This window comes from Vigna angularis, chromosome 6 (assembly GCF_016808095.1).
Source record: "Vigna angularis cultivar LongXiaoDou No.4 chromosome 6, ASM1680809v1, whole genome shotgun sequence".
Taxonomy (NCBI): Eukaryota; Viridiplantae; Streptophyta; class Magnoliopsida; order Fabales; family Fabaceae; genus Vigna; species Vigna angularis.
Genome location: NC_068975.1, coordinates 24,283,574 through 24,301,180, shown reverse-complemented (window position 1 = coordinate 24,301,180; position 17,607 = coordinate 24,283,574). Strand labels below are relative to the sequence as shown.

General features: G+C 33.7%; 3 protein-coding genes and 1 non-coding gene across 4 annotated transcripts; 1 reads left to right on the top strand and 3 right to left on the bottom strand.

The window, feature by feature from the left end:
- The first annotated feature begins 4,793 nt into the window (after positions 1 to 4,793).
- On the top strand, positions 4,794 to 7,749 carry LOC108341749 (trans-cinnamate 4-monooxygenase). The gene is made up of 3 exons (XM_017579396.2): positions 4,794 to 5,796; positions 6,499 to 6,632; positions 7,095 to 7,749. Exons 1-3 carry the CDS (start codon positions 5,012 to 5,014, stop codon positions 7,691 to 7,693), a joined length of 1,518 nt encoding a protein of 505 aa, XP_017434885.2. The 5' UTR covers positions 4,794 to 5,011; the 3' UTR covers positions 7,694 to 7,749.
- A 748-nt stretch (positions 7,750 to 8,497) lies between these two features.
- Positions 8,498 to 8,604, bottom strand: LOC128197597 (small nucleolar RNA snoR100). The gene has a single exon (XR_008250227.1). It is a non-coding gene; the product is annotated as a small nucleolar RNA snoR100 (small nucleolar RNA).
- A 1,210-nt stretch (positions 8,605 to 9,814) lies between these two features.
- Positions 9,815 to 12,883, bottom strand: LOC108341751 (probable glutathione S-transferase parA). The gene is made up of 2 exons (XM_017579398.2): positions 10,609 to 12,883; positions 9,815 to 10,259 (listed from the first exon to the last, which is right to left on the bottom strand). Exons 1-2 carry the CDS (start codon positions 10,924 to 10,926, stop codon positions 9,915 to 9,917), a joined length of 663 nt encoding a protein of 220 aa, XP_017434887.1. The 5' UTR covers positions 10,927 to 12,883; the 3' UTR covers positions 9,815 to 9,914.
- Positions 12,884 to 13,702: 819 nt separating this feature from the next.
- Positions 13,703 to 16,708, bottom strand: LOC108341748 (oxalate--CoA ligase). The gene is made up of 4 exons (XM_017579395.2): positions 16,385 to 16,708; positions 15,234 to 16,281; positions 14,341 to 14,444; positions 13,703 to 14,190 (listed from the first exon to the last, which is right to left on the bottom strand). The coding sequence occupies exons 1-4, from the start codon at positions 16,598 to 16,600 to the stop codon at positions 14,002 to 14,004; spliced, it is 1,557 nt and encodes a 518-aa protein (XP_017434884.1). The 5' UTR covers positions 16,601 to 16,708; the 3' UTR covers positions 13,703 to 14,001.
- Between the last annotated feature and the right edge of the window lie 899 nt (positions 16,709 to 17,607).

Here is a 17,607-nt window from a genome sequence, read left to right as displayed (position 1 = left end):
GTGTCGACCCTCATGGTTTCATGTTCTTCATGCGGGAGGTTTCTCTCCCTTCCCCATTCATAGGTGAGTCACCCACCTAACTGGTCATCCTTCATCGATCCACCCACCAATGGTGTTCCTCACAGCATTGCTGCAAGTGCAATTAGATCCCCAATTTTTCTCACACTTCCTTAAGAGTCATTCACATCCTCGCTTCAAAGAGTTATTCATCATCATTGTCGCCATTCACACTCTCCAACAACTCATGCATCCATCATAATTTTCATGTCACGCCTCATGACAACCATATTCACACCTAAAAACAGAGAACAATCATGGTCCCTTGTGGTCATCCAACACGTATACAGAAAAGATCCTAATTCATTCAAACCAATCCCATATCTTCATGAGCATACAACGTTAAAAAGAAAAATAAAGAAGAGTGATTCACACACAAATTTATCAGATTAATTCAAAACCAACAAAACAGTGCAACATTCAACAAAGACATAATTCCCATAATCATAAAATTGAGGGCATGTCCATAGAAGAAGAAAAGAGAAAAATAGAGGGTGGCCCTCAATCTCGTGTTTGAATGTGTAAGCGGTGGCACCTCCTGCGATAATGATGCGATGTGGCAACAACCCTCATTCAACACAAAGAAGAAGATAAACAAGAAACCCTTGCATGTGAGTGAGAAAAAAGAGAAGGATTTTGCAATGGAGAAGGGTGGTTAAACCCTAATTTCAATTTAATTTGAGACGTTAATTGTACATGTGTCTTGAAGACGTGACACACAGTTAGTCATATTAGAAAAAAAAACTAACATTGTTGGTCATGGAAGACTAAATCTGAGACTTTCTAGAAGGAGAGGAATGAAAATAAATCAAAGTTTCAGAGATGGACGGAAGCCAAAATCGTGTGATAGTTTAAGAACTAAAAACATATTTAACACATTTACATACTATTGAAATATAAACATCATGTCATTTTTAGCTTATTGTATACACACATATCTCAAAAAAAAAATACCAATTATCACTTAAGTAAATTAGTATTCCCATGGACCATATTTATATAAGTTCAAACACAACAAATTTTATTACGTAAAAATTCAATTAATTGATTAAAACAAAACAATAATACAAATATATACATTTATTTTAGTAATATTATCAACAAAATCATACAATAGAAATTGAAATCCTATAAAACATACATTAAACTAATACAAAAATATTACTTGAATGAAATTGTCTTTTGAAGTAATATTGATGGATAGGTCAAAGTTTATACGAGTAACAAAATCTTATAAGAGTAGAATTTTCATAATAACATTCTTTTTATTACTTAAACTATCACTCAAATATTAGACATCACCTCTTCCTATCATAGCATATGAGATAGAAGTTTTATAATATAAATTTTCTTACATAGCCAAAATACATTATTTTAAGACTATACGTGAAGCTCTTTCTCATACTTTTCAACCTTCAATTCGAGATGTTTTTCTTTTGATTGGAGGTGGTTTAAGATGTGTTAAAGATTCAATGTCATTTTCGTTCAAGATGGAAGATGTGTTTTAAAAAAAGACAATATGATATAGTGTAATATATCATGACACACTTTTACATTTATTTGACATAAAGTATAAGGGTAAAATAGTTATAAAAATGTAAAATTTTATATTTTTTCAAGAAAAAAAGGAGTAAAAAGTAAATAAAGATGGTATTAAATAAATATAAAAAATTTAGATATATCAAAAAATCATTTTCTCCCTAATATATGCATTAGACAACAATAAATATTATATTGAATATATATATTTTATTTTATAAACAATGCTGTATATAATAGATTCACCCGTTTTTATCTAGTTGGACTTAAGTTTTCTAGATGTTTACCTTTTTTTTCTAAGCTATTTAAGATTCTAATTTATTTTGTACCATAATATGCTTATCTGCTTAATTTTTATTAATTTTGGTTGAGATATTCTTATCCATATAATATCATATTACGTTAAGTGACATGGTTTGGATAATATATAATTAATAAAATTATACGTAATTAAATTAAAACTTAAAACTTAACCATTTAAAATTATTTTCACATTAATTTTTTTCACAGACAAACCTTTTTAGTGTTATAATTATTTCCTGAGATAAGTAATATGATTGAAGTTCATATAATCTATAAACTAAAAGGACTTGATTTTTTTTACTCAGATCTTAATAGTTTTAAAGTAAATGAAATTTAACATCAAATTTACTAATAAATTTCTAATGGTGTCAGGCGAAGAGAATTTTATTTAGTTGCTGCTTACATTAATTGCAATGATGCGACACTAACATGTTCACACAATTCTGTTTGAAATTAAAAAAAAAAAGGGATTTGATGTGAGATTTGATAGATATCCTTTAAATTTCAACCAATGACATTGTTAGATGTGATATGTGAATAACCCAAGACACAAAACCCTATAATTCAAAAAAAAAAAAACTAATCGAAGAAGAAAATTTTAGACCGTAAAATAAAATAAAAAGAGGGAAACATTGGTTAGAAGAAGAAAATAAGAAACCAAAGAAGAGAAGACAAAAATCAAAATTAAAAAATTACTTGCATAAATATTAAAATAAATGATTTTCAAATATAAAAAACTATTTAAACATGGGATTAAAACATAGAGTTTTTCAAGCATAAAATCAAAAACATAAAAAGCAACGAAGATTAGTGCCCATGTCAGTCTTTTTGCTTTTCGCGATAGAACAAAAACAGATCTTAAATTATTGTGGAAGAACTATCCAATATCTAACCTAATGATTAGCATAAATGGACAAATAACACAGACATCATTTGACTCTCATTTCTTCGACTACGAGTCAAATTCCTCGATATTTATTAACTTGGTGGTGGCTTCTCTGCCCACTCTTAAAAACGCACTTTTAAAACATGCATGTGATATGAAAATTTTGACACTTGTAAGAGTCTAATAAATAATACAGAATTTATCAATTCAAACTTTTGAAACTGAGTTAACATTTTGAATAAAGTTTAAATTTTTTTACAAATAAGTATTAGATACTTTTTAGGAGTTAGACAGCTTGTGAGAAGTGTTGAATATTTAAATATTTTTATAAATTTTTAAAAAGGTTTTTAAGATGAAAGTAATAATGAAAATTTATTTGTATCATCAGTTATTCCTTAAATATCAAAGAGTTTTATTAATTTTTAAAAGATTATAAACAAATTTGACCATCTCTGATTTTATAAATTAATCTAATTAGTTAAACAAATTTTGCCGGTTCTAACTACTCCAAGTGACTATATTGTTTAATTTTACTGAGTTAAATTAATAAGTATTTTAATTCACTTCTTAATATAAAAAATAATTAAATGTTTTTGAAAAATAAGTATACATTATTATTCTCTTATAGAGTATATATTTTCAATATAATGAATATCTGAAAACTTAGAATAAAATTTTTCTTTTTCAAAGAAAAAGTCTGGACGATGTAAGCTTGAGAGAGAATGAAGATAACATAAGAACAATAATAATTCTTGACTATTGTTCTCTTTTTTTTATGTATAAATTTCTACGGAAAAAAATTCATTACTCAAAGAGTAGTAACTTTCATGTAGGGTGGATAACCTTTAAGTACGAAGTCAGATGCTATATTGCTTCTTATAAAGGCAACTGTGCTATTTGTACATATGCACTAGAAAGCATTGAGAAAATTAAATATTTCTATCTCTTAACGTACTTTGATGATCAGAACAAAAAAAAAAGAGAACATAATAAAACAAACAATAGAGTATTATTTTGCATATGCATTAAGAGTTTTAGACGTTCTTAAGTACTTAGGCATTATATGTGTATTAACGTTTAGTCAAGTCTGTTTGGAATAATGTTTAGCGGTAAGATATCGCTTACACATATAACATTTTGCGTGTTTATCCTAAACGGTTCGTTTGATAGAGTTATTTCATTAACCAATTATGTTAAACTTCAAAACAAGGTTTACTTAAACGATTTTGTCTTAACAACTTTTTTAATCAAGAATATCTATTTTTTGACACTTTTTAATCACTTTTAGATATAAAGTTTTGTGAAAAGAATTTTATTCGATAAATAATAATAAAAATAGGTTTAATTACTCGTTTAGATTTAATTTATGTTTTTATAAAAAAAATATCAAATTGGTCATTCAAAATTTTTTAGTCTAAATTTAGTCGTAATTTATGAAAATTAATGCAATTTGGTTTTAATATTTAAAAAATTGATACAATTTTATCTTTTTTCTTAATTTTATTGAAACAGATAATTTTTTTATATCAAAATTGATACTAAGATTATATTAATTATACATACAAAATAAACCATCCTTACTAACAACTTTAATTTTAATAAAAAATTATTGATTTGTTTCAAGAAATTTAACAAAAACAAAACAGACTACAATAATTTTTCACATAATCAAATTGTATCAATTTTTACATATCAAAACTATATTAAGACTTCAAAAAATTGAAAAAATTACCTTAACATTCTTGAACGAAAACATTAACCAAATCAATAATTAAACAAAGAATAAATAAAATTGTTTATTTTCTTATAAAAAATGTATTTCCCTCGCCAACACCAAAGCACGTCGCGGCGCGCGAACAGACGCACCGTTCTTTTCATTCTTACTAAAAGTCAAATTTGACGCCGTTAACTACTTCACTTCGCTCTCTCACACACTTATTACAGTTCCAACAACTCTAATGACACCGTCACACTCCCATTTCTACATAAAGTCCCACACTCTCCCTTCATTCCATAACCATTTCTTACACAGTTTTTTCGCTCTCAAACTTTCTTTCTTGTTCCTTGATCCATCTCAAAGAAAACTCTTCAATTGTGTTCATGTTTTGGACAAGATTATCCTAAATCATTTCATGTATAACTTGTTTTGATTAAAGTTATCTTTAATTTTAAACAGCGTCTATCAAAGTTTATCGAAGAAGATTGGTTTTGGAGTAAGAATTTTGAATGGATCTTCTCTTCTTACCAAAAGTTCTTACCGCGCTTTTCTTTGCGACGGTGATTGCAGTGACGGCTGCAAAGCTTCGCGGGAAGCGGTTCAGGCTGCCACCGGGACCGTTTTCTGTACCGATATTTGGTAACTGGCTTCAGGTTGGCGATGACCTGAATCACCTTAACCTTGCCGACATTGCACGTTGCTTTGGCGACATATTTCTCCTCCGCATGGGGCAGCGGAATTTGGTGGTGGTCTCTTCGCCTGAGCTTGCGAAGGAGGTTCTCCACACGCAGGGCGTGGAGTTCGGCTCGCGCACGCGCAACGTCGTCTTCGACATCTTCACCGGGAAAGGCCAGGACATGGTGTTCACCGAGTACGGCGATCACTGGCGCAAGATGCGCCGCATAATGACGGTCCCGTTCTTCACCAACAAGGTCGTGCAGCAGTACCGCGTCGGGTGGGAGGACGAGGCGGCGCGTGTAGTGGAGGACATACGCCGCAGCCCCGACGCCGCGGCCGGAGGGATCGTTCTGCGGCGGAGACTGCAACTCATGATATATAACATCATGTATAGGATCATGTTCGATAGAAGGTTCGAGAACGAGGAGGACCCGTTGTTTCAGAAGCTTCGAGTTTTGAACGGTGAGAGGAGTCGTTTGGGGCAGAGCTTTGAGTACAACTACGGTGATTTTATCCCTGTTTTGCGGCCATTTTTGCGTGGGTACTTGAAGATTTGCAAGGAGGTTAAGGACACCAGGTTCAAACTCTTCAAGGATTATTTCATTGAGGAACGAAAGTAAGTGGTTTCTTTTAATTTCTACTTTCCATTACTAGGAATTTTATGTGACTTGTTGTGGTTGTTAAGTTTACTGTTTTTTCCAATAAATTACAAAAAAAAAAATGAGATCAAGTTTATAGTTCATGATGGTAATTTTTTGGCGAATGTCGAAGTTCTTGAGTCATGATAAGTGTTTCTCAATAAGAATTGACTGGATTACAAGTGTGTACTAATACAATTTAAAGTTTTGTTAAAGTTTGATTGTGTTCTTTAATAAGTAATTTTATTGGAAAGTTTTAATTGTGTTTTGATGTTGATTTTGTTATAATAGTAATTTTTTGTAAATTTAGCGGTTTGAATTTGTTATGCTAATTAGTTTTCACTATTTTTTTGTACAACTTTGATGTTGTTATTTTAGTATTTGAAAAAATTATTGACACTATATTGTATTGCCAACTCAATATGTATTCTGATATGGTAATTTGCATGTCAACATGTTTTTAAAATGTTAGCTTTTAGATCAAAAGTTAGACTAAGACCAAGATTATTTAATTGACATGGTAAGGGATCCTATTAGAAAAAACAAATTTGCAAAAGGAGACAATGATAAAAGCTATATAACATCAAAACAATAATAGAATCTGTGCACTAGTATAGAAAGGGTTTCAGTTTGACTTTTTGGTGTTGTTTTGTTTGATTTGATGAAATGGAGAGTGACAGGAATCTTGAAAATACCAAGAAAAGGGACAATGGAGGACTTAAATGCGCCATCGATCACATTTTGGACGCTCAGAGAAAAGGAGAGATTAGTGAGGATAATGTCCTTTACATTGTTGAGAACATTAACGTTGCTGGTAATTACCTTCTTTCTCTCTTTTAGTTTGTGTTCAGAACAAATACAAAATGCCAATAGAAGGGAAAAGGAAGGCCTGGACAGATAATAATTTAATATATAATTTTTTTTACAATTTATGATGAAAATATATCAAATCAAGATTCAACTCACGGAATTATTATGCAAGAATGTTGAGGCGTTATTTGTATTATATGAAGCATCTTTTATGGATTTAGATTAAGTAAACAGAAGAAAGGCTTTTCACGTAACTTTTAAATGCTGTAATCAATTATGGGATATGATTTTCCTGCTCCTATTTCCACAGACTGTGGTGACCACTTCATCTTATAGGTATTGGTAAACGGATACCTTGGTAAGAGGGTGATGTTATAAATGTTATAATTGGTAACAGATGCATTATTTTTAGTGAGAGTTTTGGAAGAAAAGTTTTCTGATGGACATAATGTTGAATTTGGAGCAGCAATTGAGACAACTCTGTGGTCAATTGAATGGGGCATTGCTGAGCTTGTGAACCACCCAGAGATCCAAAACAAGGTGAGGGAGGAGATTGAGAGAGTTGTAGGAGCAGGACACCAAGTGACAGAGCAAGACATTCATAAGCTCACTTACCTTCAGGCAGTGATAAAGGAAACTCTTCGGCTGAGAATGGCAATTCCACTCCTCGTCCCACACATGAACCTCCATGATGCTAAACTTGGAGGCTATGACATCCCTGCAGAGAGCAAGATCTTGGTGAATGCATGGTGGCTTGCCAACAACCCTGCTCAGTGGAAGAAGCCCGAGGAGTTCAGGCCTGAGAGGTTCTTGGAGGAAGAGTCGAAAGTAGAGGCGAATGGGAATGACTTCAGATACCTTCCCTTTGGTGTTGGGAGGAGGAGCTGCCCTGGAATTATCCTTGCATTGCCTATTATGGGCATTACTTTGGGGCGTTTGGTCCAAAATTTTGAGCTCTTGCCTCCCCCAGGACAAGACAAGCTTGATACCACTGAGAAAGGGGGCCAGTTTAGTCTGCACATACTCAAACACTCAACCATTGTCGCAAACCCAATATCATTTTAAGCTTACAGCATCACGCACGTTAATCTCTGAAATCGAATTATGGTTTTGAGGATTTCGGAATAAAGGTTATAATTCTCCTTGGTGAATTGTATCTTAAAGGTAATTTATCGACTTCTTAAAAACTTTGCTTAACTCTCCATGTTTGATCCAAGTAATGTAACCATTCTTAAAAACTTACCGTGTTTAAAATTATTTAATTAATCTCTCAACATATAATCGAGAGTAAATACTTATAAGATCTGAAATAAATTTGGGTTAAAGTCTACATGCTAATTAGGTGAGTTGGATTTTGATTCAGTTCAAATCAATTTTAAACTGAGTTAGATTAACTCTGATAATCCGTAGTGGAGGGAACAAAGTTAACAAGTTTGATGTTTTTAAATCATTATAAATCTTGAAATCAGTCAGTCCTTAGCAAAGAGTGTGATTTCATTTTTTCAACTTTCCTATTCTTTTTGAAAAAATTATTCGTTTATTTATTATTTTCTTTCTACATATTTCTTCGGTTCACATTAAGTGACTTTCGTATTTCACATTTTTTCATAATCGTTTTATTTTCTCAACTAAATTTCCTTTTATAATTTTCATACTCTTAATTATTATATTTCGTCGGCATCGTTTGGCCAAAATAAATGTATATTCAAAGATTTGGTATAAATTCAAAACATTAAAAGTGGAATATACCAAAACAAAAATGGGTCAGATTACCCTGAAAGGGTCAAAATCCTGTTTTCAAAAAAATTCATGCGATATAAGAAACTAAAATTGGAAACAGCAATTAAATATTAGAACTGAGATAGAAAAAGATGTAGGTCGCAACCAGGCCCTCCCATCATTGCGTTCATCAGGGAGAGCAGACATATTGACCTAAAAGATCCATTTCCGTGCACACAACCATGCTGCCTTCATTATTGTAATCCAGAGCATCGGCTTATTGTGCACGGTTTCACGTTCTTATCGCACAGATCGCAAAAACATTCACAATTTATCGAATGAATAAACATGCATACTAATACGCAAACCTAATTGATAACCCTAGAAGAGAATAGTAGACGATACGACGCTAACCCTGCGGCTGCAACAATGCTTTATCTATAGACGAGGCTTACAGGGTGAGGTGAGACGCTATTTATAACGGGAGAGAACTGTTTAGGGTTCGCTTGCGCCGTTGGATTGGAGGTCAGTTTGGTGAATTTCTCTGCGTCGCTGTATTTCACGGGCTTCCGTACTTGAGATGCCTGGCCCAAATACAAAGTTGTGAGACTTGGCCCAAAGAATTTCACTCAGCTAATTGTAAATAGTTGTTGAGATATTTTTGTTTTTCGTTATGCCAGTTATTAGATTTTTTAAATTATCAGAATTTATTGGTAATCTACAATATTCATTGAATGAATTGAATTGTTGAGGAAATAATTTTTTTATTACTTATATTTGCCTGAGTCAAAAAAATCACGCTTAACAAATTGAAAATATTTGCAAAATCAATTTTCAGGCAAATTTGATTATGAATTTTTTTCAAAATTTCAAAATTTATTTATAAATCTGCAATATCCGAAATAAATGCCCTTATCCACTTCGAGGTAAAGAAGTCTGGAAGCAAAAACACGATCTATTCAAATGATGTTTAGTCTTCAAATTGTATGTAATTAGTAGTTACTTTTACGGTCACAAAAATAGGTCGTGATTTGAGGATCGGTTTCCAAAAATGGAACGGGTCAAATTGCAAATTTTAATTCTTTAATTGTTTTGGTTTGATTGGCTTAGCTTGTTAAATTAATGGATTAATGTCCTGTTAGTGCTTTTTAATTAAAACAAAAATAATTTACAATATCAATCGTTTTATATTATATTTTTAAAAGATACAAATATGTAATAATATTATAATTTAAATCATTAATCATTAATATTTACAAATTTTACTTATTTATTATAATAAAATAGTTTAACATGTCGAATCAACCTTCTTACCCTCTTGGAGCCACTTTTTTATTGAGATTTTGGTGCACATTTTTTACTTTCTTTTCTGTTTTAATCTATAAATATATACATGGACATATAATTATGACTGATTTTCTTTAATGATAGCAATATGAATGCTTATTAGGTGTAGAAGACATGTAATTTATTTATAAACAAGAGATTCTAACTTCCAAGAAAAAAACACAGACACACACGTAGTACATATACTTCTTACAACGTAATTGTAGTAACAGACATGTATCTACTGAAGTCCATGTCTGTGTTTATATTGCAGGGCAAAAGCATAGATCTGTTCAGGGTGAGGGAGTGATGAGGCCACAGTCTCTTTCTGCATGCACCTTTTGGCCCAAGCCACAAGTGTTGGACACTCATCTTCAATGCTTAGTTTCCCAAACGTCTCAACCGTGTAAAACCAGCTAGTGAAAGGAACAAGAGCCACATCCACATACCCAAACTCTTCACCACCAAAATATGCCTTGTCTCCAAGTTCATCTTCCAGCCTCTTCAAACATTCTATCAGTTCTTTCTTCCACTCTTCTTGCTCTTTACCCTTCCCCGACCATACCCTCTTCACAGCATTGTATACCTGCATCAAACACAATCACAAAATCCTTTATCCTCCTTATAATCAAACTATCTGCTATTAGACTGTGGTCATGTTGGTGTCAAATATGATGGTAAATTCTGTTAAGAATTAGACTGTGGTCATGTCGGTGTGAAATATGACGTAGATTCGGTACATTTTAAGTCTAATTTAATCTCATAAAACCAACTTTATAAGACGAGGTTTCTACTCACTTTAGATTGATCTTATCTCTAACCATGTAAGACTTCCAACAGATTTTACATGTATCTTTGTATGACCAGGACAATATTTACGAGTGAGAAAAACTTGAATGAAGAAAAGTAATTTTGAGTGTATATATATAACTTACATTTTTGTCAATGTAATCGCCCCAAAACCTGGCTTGGGATCGCTTGTAAGGGTCAGAGGGAAGCAGAGAAGATTTGTGTTTCCATGCCTCGTCAATGTACTGAACAATATTGAGTGACTCACAGATGGGTTTTGCATTATGAATCAAAACTGGTATCATTTTGTGAACTGGGTTCATCTCTAGAAGCAGAGAGCTTTTAGCTTCTAAATCTTCTTGCTTGCACTCATACGAGATACCCTTCTCTGCCAAAGCGATTTTCACTCTCATTCCGTAAGAGCTTGGCCAGAAATCCAGTAGAACCACATTGGAATCTGCCATTTTTGCCTTGAGAATGTGTGTGGTTTAGTTGGATTAGTTTTAATCTGAGACTGAGATTGTTCATATGGTTTAGTTGCTTCTGGGTTTGGGGTATTTATGCATGTGCATTACTTGTTTGCCAAGAATGAAACATGGAAGTTTTACCAAAGATGGTGTCTTTGTTCATTTTGGATTTGAGATCTATCTTTGTTATGCTTATTGGTCGTTGTTCAACGTGATCTTTTGACTTCTATTTCAGGGATATCATTATCTGATAATTTTGTAATATTTAATCGTTTCTTTTGTAGAATAAGAGCATACACGATATCTTTATTGGAAGCACTCAGTGTGGAAGGAATAAATTCAGATGCATTTCTTATATTACAAAAGAAATCAAATTTGACACGCTAAGTGTTGAGTACAAGAGTGGGAGAAAGTTGAAGTTAACCATGTTATCAAATATATAGATAGATGTACACTGTGTATGAAAACATATTTCATATCTCTCTTCTCACTAGCTCTTTTATTTTAGGAATTCATCCAATAATACGTGCAATTTTTTTAATTGGTAAAAAGGTTTACTGTCACTTCAGCTTAATGATAACAAAGACCAGGACCGTAATGATTACAAGGGGAGGGATATATCTTGCATACATTTGGTGCCTTCGTGTGTTTTTTTTTGGGTGTAGATCCTATTTTCAATACTACTACCATGCTAACAATCCAGCCATCGAAATTGACCCAGAAGAGAACAAGGTCTTTGAAGAGAACAAGGTCTTTGGAGAGAAGGTCGTGGAAGAGGTCCGTGGAGAGAAGGTTGGTTGAGTAACTCAAATATTAAGTGCTTCAAACGTGACAAGTAAGGTCGTTATGTAAAGAAGTGTTACTAATAAGTGCTTCAATTACAATAAGGTCAGACATTTTGCTAAAAATTGTCAATATGAAAACAAGAAGGAAGAGACGATCAATCTTCTCATAGAAAATGTTGAAGAGAAAGCGATGTCATTAATGATGGGACATAGTTTGAGAGTTGAGTATAAGCAAAGGGAGAACTCGACAAGTAAGCCAGGTGTCATGGAGAATTCAGCAAGAAGGCTGAATACGATAACTCGACAAGTCAATTAAGTAGTGTCGGCTTGACAACAAGGCATCTAGATAGATTAGTGGTGCATTTTGATAGCCCACTAAGGTGCATGGAGAGCTCAGATAGATTGGTGAGAAATCTAGATAGCTTGATAGCAAATTTGGATAGCCTAGGTATCTTGGTGGAGCAAGTGAACAACTTGAAAAGTTTGTTGGGAAACTTAGGTAGCTCAGTGGAGCATGTGGATAGCTCGGTTAACTTAGTAAAGCCTATAGAAAACTCAATGGTACATATATACAACTCGAATATCTTAGGCATGTGGGGAGACAAGCTTGTTATTCAAAGGTCAAAACTTGCAAAAGACGATTTGCAACAAAAATTGAAGTTAGAGGCAATGCAGAGTTACAAACAAGCTTAGATAGAAGAAAACAAGTTTTGAATAATTTGTGCTTGAAACTTGAACAGAATTTTCAAAATTGCAAAAACAATTCCAAGGTGAGAAAGATCATAGAGCTGCATTGGAAGTGCTAGACAAGAAGTTGTGACTTAAAATGGATTATATGTTTGGTTGTGAAGAAAGTGTGAAAATTGCTCAAAAGGAGCTCGACCTATTAACAAGAACCCAAGAATCCGGATAATGACAAATTGGCCACAAAGATAATAAAAAACCTAGTTAACAACAAGTCTACCAAGGTTAAAAAGAAGTTTGTCAAAGAAAAAAACAAATCAATTATCAATAACGAAAAGAACAAGTTAGCCATAATGAAAACAAAGTCAGTCATAAAAGAAGTGAAGAATTCAATCAATCATGAAAGGAACCAAGACAGAGTGAGAGAAATTACTATATGTGAGAAAAGCTGGATGAAAAATAGAAAAATCCATATGATGAATTAAAAAAACATTTAAGTTTATGAAGGGATTTTGCTAAATAAACTTAAATGTAGTTAATTACATTCAATAAGTTTTATTATAATTAATTGTCTTAGGAGATTAAAGATCAGGTGTGATACTTTGTAATGATTATGAGATGTAATAGAAGTTGAAAAGAACAAGAATAAAGGTCTATAAATAAGTCATGTATTCTTAAGAAAAAAAAATGTGACAGCAAATAATAGTATTAAAGAGTATCTTTCAAGCTTTTCAGTTGTCAACTAGATTAAGCTGTTTAGTAGGACATGGTTGCATGTATTGAGACGAATTTCTTTATAAATGCTAGCGACTAGTATATAACTAGCTGTCTACCCACCTTTATAATGCCGTAAGATGATGACCTGATATAGCTAAAGCATTTACTGTTACATCAGCTTTGTGGCAATGAAGACCATCTTTGTTGATTGTCATTCAATGTTAGCACTTGAAGAATCACAATCTTTTGTGCTGTGTAGTGACTTTTTTCCTAGACAGCAGCACATTGCTAGCTATATACAAGTTTTTATATATATTAGTTTTGCTTTCCAGCGTTTTTATCTAGTTATCTGGCTATATCATGTTTGTTTTCTCCAAAAACAATGTACACACTACTCCACAGCTCTCAATTTTGCCTCGATATAGTTTTGCTAAATCAAAATCGATCCTCATAAAGTTGAACGACAAGACCAAGAAGTATTATTCTTCTTGTATCTACCAATTATAAGCTACAGGATATAATTTTACACTGTTAAAATAAATCTTCAGTTTCTCACACATATATCATGATTCATGTAGTAAGAAATGCTTACAAAAAATGATTAAGTATTTAAGATCTATAAGTATTACATTGTGTACCATTACAATAAACTTTGAAAATTACAATCTATCCATTGTATGAAGTATTCGAAGAAATAGCCTCTTCTTCAATGACAATTACCAAATTATTGTTAGAATTTATGGTCTCATGTTTCCAACTATGTACTGGCTAAGTATGTAGGCATCAAATAGAATATTTGGTTTCTTGTATATGATTTTCCTTATGTTTTCGATGTAATTTCTTCATTTTGAAGAAACACAGGCTAAAAGCTGAAGAATTAAGTAGCTCAAATTTGAGAGACGAAATGTTCTGCCACAAGTCGGCGCAAAATCTTTCCTGTGGCAGTCTTGGGCAAAGCATCAGTGAAGAAAACCTTTTTGGGGACTTTGAAGGATGCAAGATTCTTCTTGCCGTATCTTAGCAACTCTGCCTCATCCATGTTTGATCCTTCTCTTGGGATCACAGCACAATATATCTGTTAAGATGTAAAAAGATGTGATCAGTACAATATAGTTAGCCTCAAATTTCTGAACTCTGTCATTTGTTTCTTTTAAGAACACACAGACACACTCAGCTTTTGAGCATTTTGAGGTAAAACTCATAAGTAAATCAGAAAAAGACATACCTCCTCCCCATACTTTGGATCAGGCACTCCGAAAGCAACTGCTTGAGCAATGTCCTGGTGTGAAAGAAGGACAGCATCAACTTCTATTGGTGATATCTTTTCACCTGAAAAGACAAAAAACCTTCATCAACATTTTAAATATGAGTTCTCGGTAACATAACAATACCAAATAAAAAGCCTACATCAAAACATCTTTCAACATCTTGTCAGTTTTGAAATCTAGAGTCAGTTAACATGATGTCAACGCCAGCTAATTAAGTTGTTTAATGTTATTAAATATAATTAACCATGATTAGTTTGAACACGCTCAGGTATTAAGAAGTTTCTTCACCAATTGCGCGTGCCCACAAATTCAGCAAGAATGAAACTCACGTCACCAATGCTGAATTCAACCTAATATTTTCCTTTTAAAACAAAGATTTCACCAACATTTTCAAAGGTAATTTCATAAAATTACACGTTCACAAAATCAATGGTTAAGCTTAATTCAAGCTAATACTTTTCTTTAAAAAGAGTTTGTGTACAGAATTTGAAAACCACTTAGAAATTATTTAATCCTCGTACCCATTCAAAGAAAATAAAAGGGCATTATTATTGCTTCATTTATTATTCTAAGGATTAAATTTAGATTTGAACATATAATGAAAATGTTATCTCAACAATATACATGAATATGTAATATAAGTTTTTATTAGCTAAATTAGTGAGATAAAAATTTAATTTTTATTAACAAATAATAAAATAACATCTAAAAACGTATTTAAATTGTTCTTTTAAAAAGTTAAAAATTCACAAGCAAAATAATACTTTAATTTGTGAATCAAAATTAATTTGCTTTTAAGTAATGAATATAATATAATAAAGAAAGAGTATATGATAGAATGTGGATATACCTCCGCGGTTGATGAGTTCCTTGATCCGACCCACTAGGTGCAAATACCCATCAGAATCAAAGTATCCAATATCACCGGTGTGAAACCAACCGAACTGAAACGCCGCCGTGTTAGCTTCCACGTTGTTTTTATATCCGTTCGTTACATTGGGTCCGCGAATGCAAACCTCTCCACTAACTCCAGCCTCCTGGACCCGACCCGATTCATCCAGTATACCCATTTCTTGGCCTACGGGCTTCCCAACCGACCCGGCCTTGTGGGGCCCATCTTGGGGTAAAGGGTTCGAAGCCATGAGATGCGAGGCTTCCGTCATTGCATAAGCCTCCAAGACGGGGGCACTGAAAGCCTCCTCCAGTTTACCCATGATAGCCGGTGCAAGAGACGCGCTGCAGCTCCGGATGAACCGGAGCCTCGGGTAAACTGGTTCGGGATTGTTAAAGTGGCGATCCAGTATGATCTGGTGTATGGTAGGAACCGCAGTGTACCACGTGGCGTTGTACTTAACCATGTCCTTCCAGAATGCTGAAGCGGAGAACCTCCCTGCCGCCGGCAACGCCACAGCCGCGCCGGCGCCGAGAGAACTCAGCAGCCCGGCGATCAACCCATGCACATGGAACAGCGGAAGCACAATCACCGTCGAGTCAGACTCAGTGAGTCGATACACCGAGTCAATGTTCCTCACGGAAGAGAGCAAGTTGTGCTGGGTCAGCGGCACCCCCTTGGGACGGCTCGTGGTTCCGGAGGTGTGAAGGAAAAGCGCCACGTCAGCAGGATCGTTAACGAGTGACTCAACCGAGTCAAAAGAGTGGCTCAACGAGAGACTAAGCTCGGCTTCTTCGTTTTCGCTTTGGGTCAAAGAAGCTGCGGCGTGAGCGATATTGAGTTTCGAAGCTGCAGCTTGAGCCGGCGTGTTTCCTTCCAGTGATGTGACCAGAAGCTTTGAATCTGAGTCGGATAAGTAAAACTCAAACTCATCGGCCGTGTAAGCTGGGTTTAACGGCGCGGCTGTGGCTCGCGCTCGAATGACGGCTAAAAACATGACAACAAACTGAAACCAAAACAGAAAACAAAATGTTAAGACATTTCTACGTGGTCTTAAAAAAGGATGTTATGGGAATTTAGTAGTTAGGGATTATTATGGGGAAAAGAACCTCGACGGTGTTAGGGAAGACGAGGGCGACGACGTCGCCCGGTTTGATGCCGGCAGCGACCAATCGAGCGGCGGTGGATTCTGTGAGGTGGTGGAGGCGGGAGTGGGTGATGTCGTATTTGCCGGCGACAGAGATGGCTCGACGGGAGGGGAATTTGGCAGCCACGTGGCGGAGCAAGCCGGTGAGTGTGATTGGAGTTTGAATTGTGTCTTTCATTTTGATCTGTTTCCCTTGAAAGATGATAATGGAAGCGTGTTTGTGTGGTGTGATTTGGGAATTTGTGTTGGGTTAGTATATATAGGTTTATAGAGAACGCGCGTTGGGTGACATATGGGGATGAATGGAAGATACGAAAGAGAAGCGAAGTTGGGTACGTGGTAGAGTTGGCATGCATTGACACACGCCGCGTAGTCAAATCTGGCCACCACTCACAAGTCATCTTCTCATAACAAACAATTAAATCAATAAATAAAAGAAAATTAACTATGCATCAAATTATAAACTATAATTTAATCATAAATTATTTATTTATTATTTTAAATGTTGTGTTAATCTTTCTTTTGTGGAGTGATTAGATTATTTAACGTGATTAAAATCCTTAATTCTAAATGCTTCTAAAGGGTGGGTTTTGTTTGTTGTGCCGGGAATATCTGGGCGTGGGTTGGATCAAGTGTACATCTATCTTTTAGAGAAGTACTGAAGTTTTCTTCTTTTGTTTGTTGGTCTACATCCTTTTATTAGCTTTTTCCACTGCTACTTTTTGACAAAAAAAAAGTTATAATAAAAATTTAACATGTAAATCTATGTATATAAAATTAGCCATACAAAATTGTCACAATTTAAAAAATAAAACACAACTTAAATATATTTTTATTTTTATAAACGAGCACTTTTTAATTCTAACTTTTATAAAAAGTTGCAATTTATAAAAGTGATTATTATTCTTGTGTTTTTTACGCCACTAATTAAAATATCCATGTCTAATTATTAATCAAGTTCAAAAAAAAGAAGGAATGAAATCAAATAATATTAATGTGGAGCAATATACTATGTAACCTCTTTTTTATAAACAAAAATATAAAGTGAAATTATGATAATCAACAAAGAATCAAAATCTTTTATTTTTAATAATTTAAGACTAAAGATGTGATTAGACTTATTACTTTGACCACAAGTTTCAATATAATCTCGTTTTCTCTCATTGAAATTATTGAAATGGTTTT

What these genes read in the sequence shown, in the direction of transcription:
- LOC108341751 (XM_017579398.2), bottom strand. Translation starts at nt 10,926, where the DNA reads ATGGCAGATTCCAATGTGGTTCTACTGGATTTCTGGCCAAGCTCTTAC. An exon ending in GCGATTACATTGACAAAAAT is followed by an intron (nt 10,260 to 10,608) that starts GTAAGTTATATA and finishes TGTTTGATGCAG; the next exon opens with GTATACAATGCTGTGAAGAG.
- LOC108341748 (XM_017579395.2), bottom strand. Translation starts at nt 16,600, where the DNA reads ATGAAAGACACAATTCAAACTCCAATCACACTCACCGGCTTGCTCCGC. An exon ending in TCTTCCCTAACACCGTCGAG is followed by an intron (nt 16,282 to 16,384) that starts GTTCTTTTCCCC and finishes TTTTGGTTTCAG; the next exon opens with TTTGTTGTCATGTTTTTAGC. An exon ending in ATCCAAAGTATGGGGAGGAG is followed by an intron (nt 14,191 to 14,340) that starts GTATGTCTTTTT and finishes ACATCTTAACAG; the next exon opens with ATATATTGTGCTGTGATCCC.
- LOC108341749 (XM_017579396.2), top strand. Translation starts at nt 5,012, where the DNA reads ATGGATCTTCTCTTCTTACCAAAAGTTCTTACCGCGCTTTTCTTTGCG. An exon ending in TATTTCATTGAGGAACGAAA is followed by an intron (nt 5,797 to 6,498) that starts GTAAGTGGTTTC and finishes GGAGAGTGACAG; the next exon opens with GAATCTTGAAAATACCAAGA. An exon ending in TGAGAACATTAACGTTGCTG is followed by an intron (nt 6,633 to 7,094) that starts GTAATTACCTTC and finishes AATTTGGAGCAG; the next exon opens with CAATTGAGACAACTCTGTGG.